Source organism: Pseudochaenichthys georgianus, chromosome 19 (assembly GCF_902827115.2).
Source record: "Pseudochaenichthys georgianus chromosome 19, fPseGeo1.2, whole genome shotgun sequence".
Taxonomy (NCBI): Eukaryota; Metazoa; Chordata; class Actinopteri; order Perciformes; family Channichthyidae; genus Pseudochaenichthys; species Pseudochaenichthys georgianus.
The window spans coordinates 19,393,248-19,408,664 of record NC_047521.1 but is presented as its reverse complement, the minus strand read 5'-3'; the positions used below and the strand labels follow the sequence as shown (position 1 = coordinate 19,408,664).

The 15,417-nt window shown below is 41.2% G+C and overlaps 1 protein-coding gene across 1 annotated transcript in view; it reads left to right on the top strand.

The window, feature by feature from the left end:
- The window catches only part of LOC117464591 (protocadherin-15-like), a 228,118-nt gene that overhangs the window by 34,222 nt on the left and 178,479 nt on the right, over positions 1-15,417 (top strand). Inside the window, exon 2 of the mRNA XM_071206802.1 lies at positions 3,095-3,245. Within this exon, the coding sequence (XP_071062903.1) occupies positions 3,113-3,245 (133 nt within the window). The 5' untranslated portion in view covers positions 3,095-3,112. The remainder of the gene's footprint in view (positions 1-3,094; positions 3,246-15,417) is intronic.

The window sequence follows — 15,417 nt, the reverse complement described above, 5'->3', positions numbered from 1 at the left end:
TTACTAAAAAAAAAGTAATATATTACACTACTTCGTTACTCTCTACATAAAGTAACTCGTTACTTTACTCGTTTTCCTATCTGACCGTGGCTGTTCTCTGTCTCCTGCTATCTGTATATTTTGTGCAGTCTATCTCTGCTCACTCTGTTGCGTCGGCGTGTTCTCCTGCGTGTTGGCCATGTGTTGCACTGGAACCAGACACCGCAAAGACTTCAGCCGAGCACGTACGAACTGCGCATGCGTGAGTGGCAATAACTCTCCTTACCAGCAGGCGGCGGTAGTGTGTATTCGTCATTCAAAACAGGCAACAACCGGAAGACAGAGAAGAAGAACAGACTGTGATATAAACAAACACATAAGAGGCTTCTCAATACTCAAATTTCCCCTCCTCGACTCCCCTCCTCGACTCCCCTCCTCGAGACTTAGTCCCGCCCACAGGAGATGCGAGCGGAGGACCGAGGAGGGGAACCGGGGAAAGAGGAGGGGAAGCAGCAGACGTTTAAAGAAATGAGAACTCCTCTCCTCTGAGCGGTCATATTAAAGCGACGTCCGTTCATTATTACGTGGCAACAGCTGCATCAGCTGTCGAGTGTTTTGTCATATTTTATAATCTCTGTTAGATCAGCTGAACATTGTTCCCCCACATATTTACCTTGAATTCATTGAGAGTGCGGTATAATGAGACAATAACAGGCTACAGATGCGGACACACACACACAAATATATTTATATAAATATATGCAATTTAAAGTATGAGAGCACTCTCATAATAACGTAACACAATCAGAGACTGGATATATCCCCCCCCCCCCCTCTCTCTCTGGTCGCTGAAATGGGGAATTGAAATTACGGGCCAAAAGTTGTATTTGCAAGTATTAAAAGTAAGCAGAGGACACCAAACCAACTGAGACCTGTCTGTCCGCCGCATCTGCGCACACACTGTACCACACACACACCTACACACTGTACAGGACATACCTACACACTGTACCACACACACACACACACACACACACACACACACACACACACACACACACACACACACACACACACACACACACACACCTACACACTGTACCATACACACCTAAGCTCCTAAAGCATAATCAGGCTACAGCCGTTGTGTATTTTAGTATGTGAAGCACTAAATGTTCTTAGAAAAATATCGACTCTTTGTTTGTATATATCTACTAAACTAAAGCAAATAAAGAGAGTAGGTCTGTTATACTGAGTGATATTTATTTTACACACTGCTCTGCTTTCTGCAGGACCTCACAGCTGTTCTCACTGTAAACATCGCGTTGCGATGAGAGCAGTTTCTAAAATAATATCCAGGGGATGCATGCAGAGCTGTCATTGGCTGAGATAAGTCCGGCCGTGTGTCACGCCTCCACCGTTCCCGGAAATGCATCCGCGGAGGAGCCGTGGAGGAACCATCAGTGTATCCTCGGTTATAGCTCCTCCAGAGAGCCTCCTCGACGCTCGATCCTCGGTCCTCGGTGTGCATTTAGAGAAATGAGACGTCCTTCAAAATGGCGCGCTGAAATTCATTTCCGGGTCACTACCGGAGGACCGAGGAGTCGAGGAGTCGAGGAGGGGAAATTTGAGTATTGAGAAGCCTCTATAGCGTGTGCGGTAGCTCCACCTTAGCATGTGTTCTTTGCAGGTGCTTGTTGAGGTTTGACGTGGTGTTCACAGCAGTGGATAACAGCTTCTGGCCTGGACACAGTTTGCACCTCACCGTCACATTCCTGTCTATTCTTCGGATGAACTCAAAATAATGGGCATACCTCCACCCCTCGAGAGTTATCGCTGACTCAGCCATGTGTATGCAGCACTGCACGTGGAGATGTGGACGCAAGTCGCGCAGATTACATACATATAAACCTACAAAGTACTGATATAGTAAATTAAAAAATAATTATTTGTGTGTAGTTGTATAATTGCAATAATAACGTATGGTTGTCACAAAATCCCACGGCACACCCGGACTTGCCCCACGGCACACCAGTGTGCCGCGGCACACCGTTTGGGAACCACTGAGCTAGAGGTTAAAGAAGCTAATTTGTACCCAGACATTTAGTTCAAAGGCCAGACTGACTGCTATTAACATTAATTTAGTGCAACCTACCACACATAAACACCCACCTCGACAAACTCTTTCCTTTGAGTCTGTGCTGAAGAGCTAAATGATGTTATGTCTCGCAGGTCATCTCACTTTTTATGTTTGTGCCAGTGAGTAAGTGGGCAGTATTGATGCTAGATGGGTTCGAGATGCATAGCGATCAAAGACCAATGTACAGACACGTATGCATACAGACTCAGAAAATACAAAAAAATGAATCTTTAACTGAGAACTTCAAAGAAATGTATTTTCCCTTCAGCTCTACATGCTCTCTCAATCAAATGTAATTACTCTCAACCTAAGCACTCACAGGCACTCACACACAGCAGCTCTCTCTCACTCTCTCTCCAAGCATCGTTCAAATTGTCTAATGTATTATCAACTGTGTCAAATTCACCGCTGAAAGATCTGAGATGTTGTTGCCACCGCTGGCATTTTACATTGCACTAAATATTTCCATCTCTATCATCATCCCCAGGTTTCTCTATTTCCCTGTGTGACTGCAATACCTGCGAAACGATCATTAACTCTGATGCACGAGCACAAAGATTGATCAAAGATTTCAGATTGGTGACTTGAATTGCACCTATGAAAATTAATAATGGATGCCACCTGCGCTTTAGATTGTGGATGGATTTACCTTGGGGATGTAATGGAGTGCCCCGTCAATATAGATAGAAAGAATATTTTAATTCATCGCTTACTTCTGTTCGAAGGGTGGGCTGTGAACAAGCAGTTCTGCTACTTCAAACTCTGTATTTCTGCTGCTGCTTTAGTGGCAGATGTCATCTCTTGAGCATTTTAATGCATGCTTCCAACTCGCTGTTCGCTGAAAGCCAGAGCACAGGTGGCCTTTCGTGAAAAGGAAGTAGCTGAAAATTACTGCTTTCAATGTTGCATGCTGCTCAACAAAAAATGAGGTGAGTGATTGTGACTGACCTGTGCTCTCTCCTCCTCTCTCTGCAGCAGGATGTTTGGTGAAGCATGGTGGTGAAGATGGTTAGAACACACTTAATGGGGCCACTGTCATGGGGCCGGGTCAAATGGCCGAGCATAATGGGAACAGGAGTCCTTTATCTGCTGCTGCTATCAACCTGTCTCGGACAAGACACGGAAGGTAAAAGCATACTTTACCCTCCCACTCCTTATCCATCTATTATTCCGTCAGCCTCTTTGTCAGTCAGTCTCTCTGTCTTTGTCTTCATCTTTTCTCCCTGTCTGATAATTGAGAGTCTAAATCCAGTCCGCTCAGCAGGGATTTAATATCAGGGCTGTGCTCATGGCTTTTTTATTTTAACTTCAGGCTTATCTTGGGGAGTAAGCAGATCTCAGCCAGCTTCTGTGTGGAAGATTTCCTGATTCTTTATTGATCCTCTGAGGATTGGCGTTTTGTTAAGAGAACCACAACATTATTCGTCAAAGGGTATTAAGCAGTATATTCAGTTCTACATCGTCTAATATCATTTACTACAGTCATTTTTGTATTTAATTGACCCTAACAGCTTCTGCCTTACTACTGTTTATGTTTCAACAACTATTGGATAGATGGCCATTTCATTTGATACAGACATCTACAGTATGTCCCCATGAGAACACGTTTTATTTACTTTTGTGAAGCAATTACTTTTTGTACAGTAACAGTCAAAATGTAGCTTTATCTAAACATTTGGAAGTGACCACATACATCAAAACTAATGCAACTCCTATCAGCAGTAGCTATACATTAAGTCTATACAAATAATGAAATGTTAACATGCTAACAAGCTAAACTTAAACAAAGTAAACATTATACTTAACCTCAGCATGTGTATGTACTGTATTATAGTCAGCCTATTAGCAGATGTTCATACATCCTGTTTCCAGACAAACTAATACATAAAATAAAGTCATATTCACTCATTTCACAATGTAAGAATAATATGAAATACTTTTGATAATACCAATAGTTATTGAAAAAAAAATGCTAGGTATATTTTAATGTTGTAGACAAAAACACCCATGTTCCTGTTAGTGAACTGAGAGAAAACTGAGGCACAGTAAGACATGACGTCATCGCCGTTGGGAGAGTTCAGCATAATACGCTCTTGACTTCCTACTCAATTTGTCTGAATATTAATATTCCATTTAACTTTTAGTCTTAAGCGATTTATCTGGTTGACATTTGGCTGACAGGGTTCTGCAGCCAAAGTTAAATGTCTGAGTGTACATCTCTCTGCAGAGGAAGAAGTGGACCCTGGGCATCAAGTGTGTAAATGTAGGTTTTTTGTGTGAGTTCGGTGAAGTTCACAACTCTCAAAGTCCCTTCAACTAAAATCTCCCATGACCCTCCTTTCTCTCCTCTTTTCTGCTCATCGTACACGTTAACCTGCATTACAATCCACCTGTTCAACTGTTCCCTAAACAGGGTGTCAAAACAAGTTTGCAATCCTTTTTCTGCCAGATATGCACACAACAAGAATAGTGAGTTTTAATGAGCCTGGAATTTTGAGGTTGACAGACAATATGTTGCTCAGTTTGTGTCCCCTCATGACATGAGCGTGTTTTAATGAGCTCCATTCCCAGGAGGAGCGGTTGATTTTAGCAGTTTGGACCCCTGCATGACAAGAATCCTGGTATGTTTTAATTAGCCGGGGTCCAAATGTGCAGACTATATTTATCCACTTTTTGGTTTCCCCAGTGACAAGGATACCAGTTTATTTTTAATGTGGGTGAGACACCACAAAATGTGTCAAATGCGGCTTTTGGGCTGAAAGTCTAAAAGCTCCAAACCTATAACTTGTACTTAATTACAGTCAAATCATGACATCGTAATGCTCATTGCTGCAATTTGACTTGTAGCACACAAGCAGCTTACTCTATTGTTTTTTGGAGTCAAATTTGACATTAATTGCTCTGAATTGAGCAGAACTGTAAACTCTCTGCTCTGGTGAAATCCTCCACTTGACATGACTGTGATTATAAATTCATTTGAAGCCTGCCGGGTGTAGGCGGTGTTTTCCTGGTTGTTTTAATTGAATGTGACTTATCTGCGAATACGACAAGACACAACAGAAGGCATGAAAAGAGTTATGCTGGAGCTGTTGTTTATCGAGTGTGATGATGTGCCTGTGTCTCTGTGTTTGAGCTGCTGTGAATGTATTTATGTGCACCTGTGTCATGTTCGCCTGCTTGACCATTAAACGGCTGCTTTCTGTGGTAATAAGCCTGTAATTATGTGGCACAACAATATCCCCTGCCAAAATTAAACAGCGCATTACTGTATTAGCCAGATGTATTACCTGATAGCTCCTGTCTCAGCATACTGTAGATTCTCATGCCAGCCACATTTTTGCATGTAAAATGTAAATACATGTAAATGACCGTACATTGCATGACCCTCTCCCCAACCCAGTCTCACGGCATTTCGTGTTATAGTCACGACATTTAATCTATTGATTCGTGTTCACCAACACGATTTCCCCCTTGTTTTCGTGTCACATAGAACGATTTTAAAAGCAATGTATTTCTATTGGTAGTATGTTTCGTGCCTGCAGCACGTCTTTTTCTCCGTTCGGGTCTTGGAAGACCGGAAGCTGTGGGGTTCATAAAAACATGTTCTTACTCAATATCAAGCCACGATTATTGCTTTTATTTTAAATGGTATAATGTCGGACTTTTTTTGTCGTCTGTGAGGAAAAGAAATGGGGCTCAGAGCCTCAGAATACTGAAATCTGTATTTTTTTAAATCTTTTTTTCCTTCTAATTTGTTATTCTTTTCTAAATAACACACTGTTATTTACTCACCAATAACGCACAATTATCCTTGTTTTTATTTATTCGTTTAATTCCATAATCTCTGGCTTTTTTGGCGTCCGTCAGGAACTGAATTTCAAAAGAAACAAAACAGAAACAGACGTAGGCCTATAAGGCAGAGCCATATGGCGCTGCTATAAGGGACATTTCGAGCATCATTGCGATTCACTGGCCGTTTCTCAATCTCAAGGATACTGGCTTCCAAGCCAATATTTCAACGATGCTATGTCATCAAGTGGCGCAGCAGGACCGTTCCAATGTCCAGCATACTTGGAATTCCACCGAGGCCGCGTCCTTGGTTTGGGGGAAATTTCGAGGCTGCACATGGGTAGACTTTGCATCCTTAAAATCTCCACAATGCTTTGCGCACGGACCAATTTCAAAAACCCTTGCGGAGAATGGCTACTGTGCCCGTGATTAATCTTCAAGCTCTGGGATTGGATGTTGGAGTGGCAGTGCACCAAGGTTACGCCGAGCGTCAAACAGCTGTTTGAAATGGAACGAAACCACGCCAGACTATCCAAAACTAGAATCGAACGCCCCCCCAGAACTACACATGCTGGCTATTGTGTTTCGCAAAATGTTCTATGGGACGTCTCTACTAAACGTTTTCGTTTTTCCCACAATTAGAAGTTGCCAGTATTAAACACATATGTTATCAAATGTAAAACATATAATTAATAAATGGGTGAAAATCGCTTGTGTCCATAATGCGCAGCATTAATATATACCCACATGACAGCTCATTGCTACTTTGTAATTCTACTCCACTACAATTCAGAGGTTAACCTGGTATTTTTACTCCACTACACTTATTTGAGTTACTTTGCAGATTCTGATTAATTATGTGAAATATAAACAACCCTTACATCAGACTTTAGTTACACCTGAGTAAAATTCAGGTAAGGTGATTGTCAAGTGCCAACAATCAGGAGAGATATTTGATAGTTGGTGCTTGAGAAGACTAAACATGTATCTGCAATTGACATGAATGGAAACAAGTAATAAAGTATATTCATTACTCGTTATTCTCTACTAATAGTTAATTAAAGACTGTATATTATGGCTATTTTGCACATCCCTTTCAAGATTTTCAAAGGTTTATTGACATATCATACACAACTACGGTGTAGTTATGCAATGAATGAAAAACTTGGGTCACAGGTTCCTCAACAGTGCATTACAAGACATCTATCAATATGTGTGTACCACCACCATTAAACTGTCATATTCTGCACATTTCTTATTCTATCTACATACATAAGAGTATAATTCATATGTATAATATTAGTTAAAATAAGTGTTTCAACATAGTTAACATTGCAGGAAAGCAATATATTTGACGTTAAGTTCTTTGTCAGGCTTAATATGTATCTGTAGATAGATACCCCCAAAGCTTTTTTCTTAGTTAAATGAAAACCTTAATCTAAAGTATTATTTAATGTTTAAATAAAGGTTCATTCGTTTTTCTGTTTTGCACCTCCTCCTATCTTTGTACATCCAGCACTAAACTGTTTCATTGTAGAGATCACTTACAGTATCTTCTTGATTTTTTATATTCTATATTTCTATCACAGACCTTCTACTTTCCCCCTAGGAAAGTATGTACTCTTAATATTTTTTTAATCAAATATAACACATAACAACAATAATTCAATAACGTGCTTTAACCACTAAGATGAACCTTTATTAATCCCGAGGGGAAATTCAGTTGTACAAAGCAGCAACAGGGTAAGCGTGAAAAAAAACAGTACAGCAAAGATTCACACAGATCAATAACATCTAAAATAAATAATAAATAACATAAAATCAAGGAAATAATGATAATAATAATAAAAGACTATGAAAATAGGAGATGAATAAAAATAAGAGTAAAATAACTGTCAGCATATATACATATTTGGTCATCATCTAAGTTATAAAGTGCGGAATAAGTTAAAGTGACAAGTTAACATGGGTTGTGGAAACAGTGTATATTTATGACCAGTGATTTAATTTGATTTCTTTTTCCTATTCAACCCCTTATTGTGCAGCCTGATGGCTACAGGCACAAAGGACTGTCCGAGGCGCTTGGTGCGTTGTCGTGGAGGGATGAGTCTGTGGCTGAATGTACTCCTCATCTTCACTAGTTCTGCGTGGAGTGGGTGGGAGGGGTTCTCTAGGATGCTGTCGAGCTTCCTCCTCGTCCTCCCCTCTGCCACCTCCTCCAGATTGTCCAGTGGTACTCCCACTACAGAGCTAGCCTTCCTCACGAGCTTGTTCAGCCTGCCAGTGTCCCTAGTGTTTGTGTTTCCACCCCAGCACACCACGGCAAAGAAGAGCACACTGCCCACCACAGACTGGTAGAACATCTGCAGCAGCCTCGTGCACACGTTGAATGACCTGAGCCTCCTCAGGAAGAACAGCTTGCTCTGTCCCTTCCTGAAGAGAGCATTGGTGTTATCTGTCCAGTCCAGTTTATGGTTTAAGTGCACTCCCAGGAACTTGTAGCTGTTCACCACCTCCACATCCTCCCCCCTGATGGTGATGGGGGTCAGAGGCGTCTTTGCTCCGCCTGAAGTCTACCACCAGCTCCTTAGTCTTGCTGATGTTGAGCTGGAGGTGATTGTTGTCACACCAGCCTACGAAGTTCTTAACCAGGGCCCTGTACTCCTCCTCATCGTCATCTGTGATGCAGCTGACAATAGAGGAGTCGTCAGAGAACTTCTGTAGGTGGCATGAGCCGGAGTTGAAGCGGAAGTCGGAGGTGTAGAGAGTGAACAGAAAAAGTGACAGCACAGTTCCTTGGGGGGCTCCGGTGTTGCTCAACAGCACATCAGACACGCTGCCCTGCAGTCTGACATACTGAGGCTGCGGCCCCACGAGGACGAATTCGGTCGTTTGCGTTACTGTTTAGTGTCATATAGACCGTTCAGCCACACGAGGACGACCGAATATGGCACTAAACGACTGAGGAAACGACAACGGGTCCCAAGGTGGATAGAAATGCATACGCCACTCTCTGGGGGGTCAAACAGCTCCGTGTGTGCGCCCTATACGGACATTTTCAGATCACTGATAGTGATTGCGCAATAGCCCCGCCTCTCCCCACCTCTTCTGCTCACCTCCGCTTACCCCGCGCCAGTGCTGAAGTGTTTCGCCACCAACAACAACAACAATGGCGGAGTTGCTATCGTGCTCCGGACGCTATTGACCATGCTAAAGTTGTTTGTGCAACATCTACAGCAATAATGATGAGGCAATAGCCCCGCCTCTCCCCACCTCTGCTGCTCACCCCCACGTCAAAGTAAACTGCACCTTGAATTCAGATTAGTTATCTTTCTCTCGCGAGTGAAGTCTAATCTGACAGGACGGAGACACGCAGCTCTGCTCACCTGCAGCTCCTCCCGCTGTAGCAAAACACACACTTCAAGTCAGATCATCACCCTTAGCTATTTTAATTACCTCTCAAACTCCCTAAACTAGTTATAAATATGTTTATTTTTACAGTCGGCCGGGTCACTGATTACTGGATGAGCTGCTGCATGAGACAGACACTGGCGCTGTCCGAAGAGAGGGAGGAAAAAGAGAGGCTCCGTGTATTTTATCATTATATTATATAGAGTCGTTATTCATTTGTTTTAAAGCTCAATAAATAACAAAGAAGACCTTTGACCGGCACTTTTATAATTTTGTCCGGAAGATTTCAACTTTAATACACGCTGACTGGCGAAAAACTCTGCCCGGTTCCCTCGGCCCCCACCGCGGAGAATAAACAGAAGGGCAACCATGACAACCATGCTTCTTCGCTGCTTTTGTGGAGGAAGTTACAGCGCCACGTAGAGGCTCCTGCATATGTACTGCAGCTTCTCCAGCGGTTGGAGCTAAACGGAGCGGTCTCGTGTGGGCAGACACTATCCGGATAATTATTGCATGTGGACGGAAGCCGTTTGCGATTGCGTTTGCGTTAATCCTATGCGTTTAGCCGTTTTCGTCCTCGTGGGGCCGCAGCCTCAGTCTCTCAAAGATCTTCATGACGTGTGAAGTCAGAGCAACAGGCCTGTAGTCTCCTGGGATGCTGGGGCGTGTCTTTTTGGGCACCGGGACAATGCAAGACGTCTTCCAGATCACCTTCATCAGCTTCAAGGAGAGACTGAAGAGGTGCTAATTGACCGGCACACGCCTTGAGCACTCGGGGGTTGGTGTTGTCTGGACCCCTGGCACACTTATGTATGTACAACATCTGAAGATGTGTAGTTTTATTCATGATTTCACACAATTTTACAGCATATTGCTATACTATTTCAGACTCAGTATTTACATTCTTATATTCAAAGAAAATCAGTAATATCTTTAAAAACTACAAGTCCTTTTATATCAGCTGTGCACCGTTATGGTGTAAATATAACCTATCTACGAATTAGATCAAATGTAAAAGTCAGCCGAATTAGTGTTGATACTGCAAGGAGACGTATTGTGTGAAGAGAAATTGAAGATATTGTTTAATTGTTGATATATTTATGATCCACGTCAAGTATTCAGTTTCGGCGCCATTTCTTCCAGTTTTTCCAAAGGTCTTTTCATCAGGGCTCTCTAAATAAAGAACTACGGCAGATCTGTAATATGTAATGCAGCCGAACCGTGTATTACAATGCCGTTATGTGATGACTTTCAAAGAGAAAAGCAAGAACACTCGGAATTAAGTATTATTTTCTTTAAAAAAAAAAGTTTTTCGGATTTCATATCGCATTAACACCATATCCCTATATGCATTGTGGCTAAAACATCCAATCAGCGAGCTTAAACCATAGCTGAGGAGCTTGGGTAATCAGTTCAGTGGCTGTGTATCACAATGATTCTCGAAATGTCCCATATAGGCCTACGGCTGTTTCCGGTTATTTTTATTTTGAAATTCAGTTCCTGACGGACGCCAAAAAAGCCCGAGATTATGGAATTAAACAAGTAAATAAAACCAAGGATAAGTGTGTGTTATTGGTGAGTAAATAACAGTGTGTTATTTAGAAAAGAATAACAAATTAGAAGGAGAAAAAGATTTAAAAAAATACAGATTTCAGTATTTTGAGGCTCTGAGCCCCATTTATTTTCCTCACAGACAAAAAAGTCCGACATTATACGTTTTAAAATAAAAACAATAATCGTGGCTTGATATTGAGTAAGAACATGTTTTTATGAACCACACAGCTTCCGGTCTTCCAAGACCCGAACGGACAAAAAGACGTGCTGCAGGCACGAAACATACTACCAATAGAAATACATTGCTTTTAAAATCGTTCTGTGTGACACCAAAAAAAAGGGAAAATCGTGTTGGTGAACATGAATCAATAGATTAAATGTTGTGACTATAACACGAAATGCCGTGAGACTGGGTTGCTCTCCCATACTGATTCCTAACTATCCCTTCACTACAGAGTATCACTTCAAATTAATTCATGCTCACAGCCGTAGAGACCTTTGCATAAAAAGAGGTATACATAGAAAGGTAAATTGTGGGGCACACTCTCCACCATCTACAAAGAGCAGTAAACAGCTGTCACTATATAAACAGACAGCATGCTTTTTTAACATTATATTGCGGATTGTTTAAGACCATGCCTGAAACAATGAGCATATTGAATACATTTCCTATATCTCCTACCTACCTCATGAATAGTTTACAATGCCTTGTTAAGGAAATGTTTAAGTTTACACCTCGTTGACTGCCTTTTTATTTATTTACGGATATCAGCATACAGTATGAATGCCAAATACTTTGGAAACGGGGGAATCATTTGGTTTTAAATGCATTCTGGTTTCCATTTTTGGTCCATGTAGTATTGACCAATCACAGTTGCAATCTATGCAGAGAGCAAAAGAAGCAGAAAATATTGTCCAAAATAGCAGCTCACATGTGACAACAATTTAGCTTTTCATTAGCAAGGCTTATTGGCTATTTGTGAAAAAAACTGTTGAAATAGTCCCTCGGCTCCAACTTCATTTGTATGTCTCAGTTTGTCTATACCCACTGTAAAAACGATATGTCTAGGGAGAGAAATTCTTCGCCCAGATATCCATTATCCGGATATGCCATGGATTCAAAGATTGGCTACATTTCTTGGCGGATTACTGCCTCAATCTGTTAATCAGTAGAGGACCATGAAACCACCTGTACTTTTCATGAATGAAACAGCATCTCTTTGAGGGTCATACTGTCCTCCCACTGGGCAGAGGGTTTGTAGTGGTGCTGTCAACGGCGTGGAAATTACATTTTCAAATTGAAGATGGACACTAGTGCTGTCTCAAGCAACCCCCAAACTATTTGTGTAACTGGTTTGGACAGTTGTAATTGCATACGGCTGCTGGAAAACAGGCACTTGAGAGGAACACAGAGAGAGGAAATAAATATGTGAGAGACCAAAAGCAAGCAAGTGTTCCGATTCAATTACAAATGCCCTTGACAAAAATATGTTGATTCATATTGGTGGATATAGCTCCTGTTTTGAGTTTTGTACTGTGTGATTGACTGATGATCAGTTTTGATGACAAGTGCAGCTCCAGTCCGCAGTCAATGAAGCAGAGAGGGAGATACACACGGTGCGGTTGATACAAATGACAGCACACAGATAGGAGCAGCCCATAAGACAACCTTCACCCCCAAAAAACACAAAAACATATATCATCAACTATCCCTGAACGTTGTCACATCCCAACTTGGTTGACATTGCCCTATCCCACCCTAACCCACCCAAGAAAAGAACTTTAGGGTACCTTTATTTTGTTTTGATAAAACAAGTTTAGATTTAGACAAAAGGATTTCATCTTTACTTTAGTGTTTTATCTGTTCTTTTAATCACATACAGCGTTATTAAAAAGTATTAAAGGTTTGTTCAAAACCAAAGTATTGTTTATGGTCTAGCAAGTCAACCATATGCTTGACTTGTCCAGCTATTACCACATGGTACTAGACAAAATAATACTTTCCCCCACACCAATATGGACTAACTTTTCAGCTTTTATACAGTATACCACCTGCTGATATCTAGACAATTTATCGAACTTGGAAGTGAGTTCAGGAGGTTTGTTGTTGTTATTGCGGGTTGTTCTTCTGAAGACCATGGTCTTTCATCCCTCTCAACCTCCATATAAAGGCAGAATAATGCATCTTCAATCAAATGCAGTCAAACGCGAAAGCATGCAAGAGATAATACCTCTGTGAAGCCTATCATTTTATGTATGTGACAACGTGTCCACCCAATATATGTCTGTGTGATGGAGGAGGACAGTATATATTCTCATGACAAATATGGTACTTTGCTAATGTCAATGGTGCCAGTGTGTTGGGCTTGCACTGCAAATTTATGGCATATTTTGTGCGTGTCTCTGCAAGTGTGAGGGCGGCAGTGTGAGGATGTGGGTGGAGTTGACGTTTTCAAGGTGATTTTAATATTTATCACTGCTTTCCTTTGTTGTTAGATATTTCAGTGGACAACTCTGCCATCCCTCCTCACTTCAGCACTTCCTTCTAGCTTTGTCACTTTCTTCTCCTTTTTCTGGTCAACCATTTCTTTCTATCATCCCCTTTCATCTCCTTGTTGTAACCTCATATCTAAAGCAGAGTAGTATTTCTCTAGATTGGTATTTCTTTAGTTTGTGAACTCTTCCCCTCTCTACCTGTACTCTGCCTTACTCTCAATGCCACTCTCCATCGCTATATATTGCTTTTAAAATACTGCAGCTTATATTTTGCCGATAGTCAATACTAGATACTCTGTCCTGGACACACACTTATTTATAGCTCCTATATACAGTATCGCTTTAGAGAACTTCAGTCAGTTTTGGAATACCTACTGGTTAAGTGGCTTTTAGTCAAATACTTTTCAGATAAAGATCAAATAATGAGAAGAATCGGGGTAAAGATCATACAAAACAGAACAGAATAAAAACACATACAACAATTGCATTTAAAGAAATAACACATTTGTTTTATCAAGCGCTTTTACAGGTGCCCAAAGACCCCTTAAAAAGATCCAAATAAATATATAAAATCAAATTAAAATCCAGCTAATAAAACAACGTTTAACATTCCAGCAATCACACATTAAATGCCAGTCTAAAAAGGTGAGTTTTGGTCAGTGTTTGGTTTGGTTGGGAAATCAAGATATGTATAGCCTTGATCTGCATTAACAAAATGAAAAAATTATATCTGACTTATAAGCTTGTTTAACCTTAAAAGAAAAGTTCAAATGAAAATGAGTGTGTTTCTCATGGGGGCATTGCCTGTTGGAACCATGACTTGCTTAATGACGATTTATCCATTCAACCAGCACCTCTGTGCAACAGTTACAACATGTCATCATTCAGTGATGATACTGTCCTGTGTGCAGACTGTTTAAACATGGCAACCTAATTGAGATTTTGGAAAGCTAAACACATTCACATTGCCTTGCTTTTTCTTTTCAAGTTTCAACATGAGTTGAGCAAAGGATAAACCAGTTAGCTTTAGAGGTTTATTTTTCAATTTAATAATAGGCAAAGCTATCTGTTTCCCTCTGCCTCCATTCACCGTGCAATGCTAGCCTCAATACATCCTGAATTAATGCCCTCTCTTAAAGATAACCTGTGTAGTTTTTCCGTCAGCACATTTTTAGGATTGCATCTTGGAGAATATTTTCTCACATATCACAGTGTCTTCAAACCATTGCTTAAAGTTGTCTAGATAACTTAGCAGGGTTCCTTCGGAGCAAAGATCTTCTCATCTCTTTCCTAGAAAGAAAGCAAATAAACGCATTACCCGAAATGTCCAACTTTTCCTTTTGAAATATTTTTTTGATCCTCATCTTTTTTTACAGAAGATCTCAAATCCAGGCTTTGCTTACAGAAAACCATGTCCCAGGCAACCATGAGAGCATTTGGGGTTACTGGAGGGATGGTTTTGTATTTCCACCACATGTTTCGAGAATAACTACAGCCTTTTTACCACTACTGCTGCCAGCCGTGTTCAACCCTTTCCCGGTCGGCACAGGGCTGACTTGAGACAGAGACAGAGAGAAGGACATAGTCAGGATAATGGATAAGCCAGCACAGTGACAAAGTGGTGATCCCTACACTGAGCCTGTGTGTGTATGTGTGTCCTTGTGTGTGTGCAAGCGGTTCTCCAATCCGTTTTCTCCAGAGATACATCAATCAAACACAAGGTCACACTGTGTCTCTTCTACAGTCCTTTCCTTTTACTCCTCTCTTCCCAACCATCCATCCATCCATCCTCACTTATTTTAGTATCTCCTCAACCTCTCCTCCCCTTCTATTTATTCTCTGTCCCTTGAAAAGTCTCCCCTCACCTCTTCGATGGTGTGCCCTCTGTGCCTCCTCTGCCCTCCATGGATGAATGGATCGGATGGATAGATGAATGGGTGATGGAAGGTTTGACCCGAGGGAGAGGCGCAGATTGGTGTACCTGCTGAAGCAAGCTTAAAAAAGACATGACACATGAGAACTTTTAGAAGAAAAGCACACTTTTTGCG